General features: G+C 46.4%; 1 protein-coding gene across 1 annotated transcript in view; it reads right to left on the minus strand.

The window, feature by feature from the left end:
- LOC106519433 (nuclear factor 7, ovary) overlaps positions 1–412 on the minus strand; it is a gene marked incomplete at its 5' end in the record, with an annotated part of 1787 nt that extends 1375 nt beyond the window's left edge. The window contains 1 exon segment of the mRNA XM_014011121.1: positions 6–412. Coding sequence (XP_013866575.1) covers positions 6–412 — 407 coding nt within the window.

Here is a 412-nt window from a genome sequence, read left to right on the forward strand (position 1 = left end):
CCAGCTGGACTCTGAACCTCTGGAGACTCTTCTTCACTCTAAGAGTTTTACCAGCACCATTTGAATATCTTCCATCATCATGAAACAAACACCAGACTCCATATTTTGGTGAAACTAATATCTCTCCCTTCCTGTCGACTGATTCTTTAACCAAACCAACATTCCAGTAAGGATGATCTCCCACCTCCACCTCCCAGCTGTGTTTCCCTGAGCTGAAGCCCTCAGAACCAAAAATGGTGGAACCATAAGTGTTTCTCTCTGGATTGTCAGGAAGCTTCTGCCATTTGTCTCCATATCTCACACTGGTCAGATCATCAGACAGACAGAGCCATCTGTTTGCAGTGTTTGGGTCCAGAATGACGGGACTGAAGTGGACCTGGTCCTTCATCTTGACCCAGACTCTGAAGGACAG

Source organism: Austrofundulus limnaeus, unplaced genomic scaffold (assembly GCF_001266775.1).
Source record: "Austrofundulus limnaeus strain Quisiro unplaced genomic scaffold, Austrofundulus_limnaeus-1.0 Scaffold77, whole genome shotgun sequence".
NCBI classification, from domain to species: Eukaryota; Metazoa; Chordata; class Actinopteri; order Cyprinodontiformes; family Rivulidae; genus Austrofundulus; species Austrofundulus limnaeus.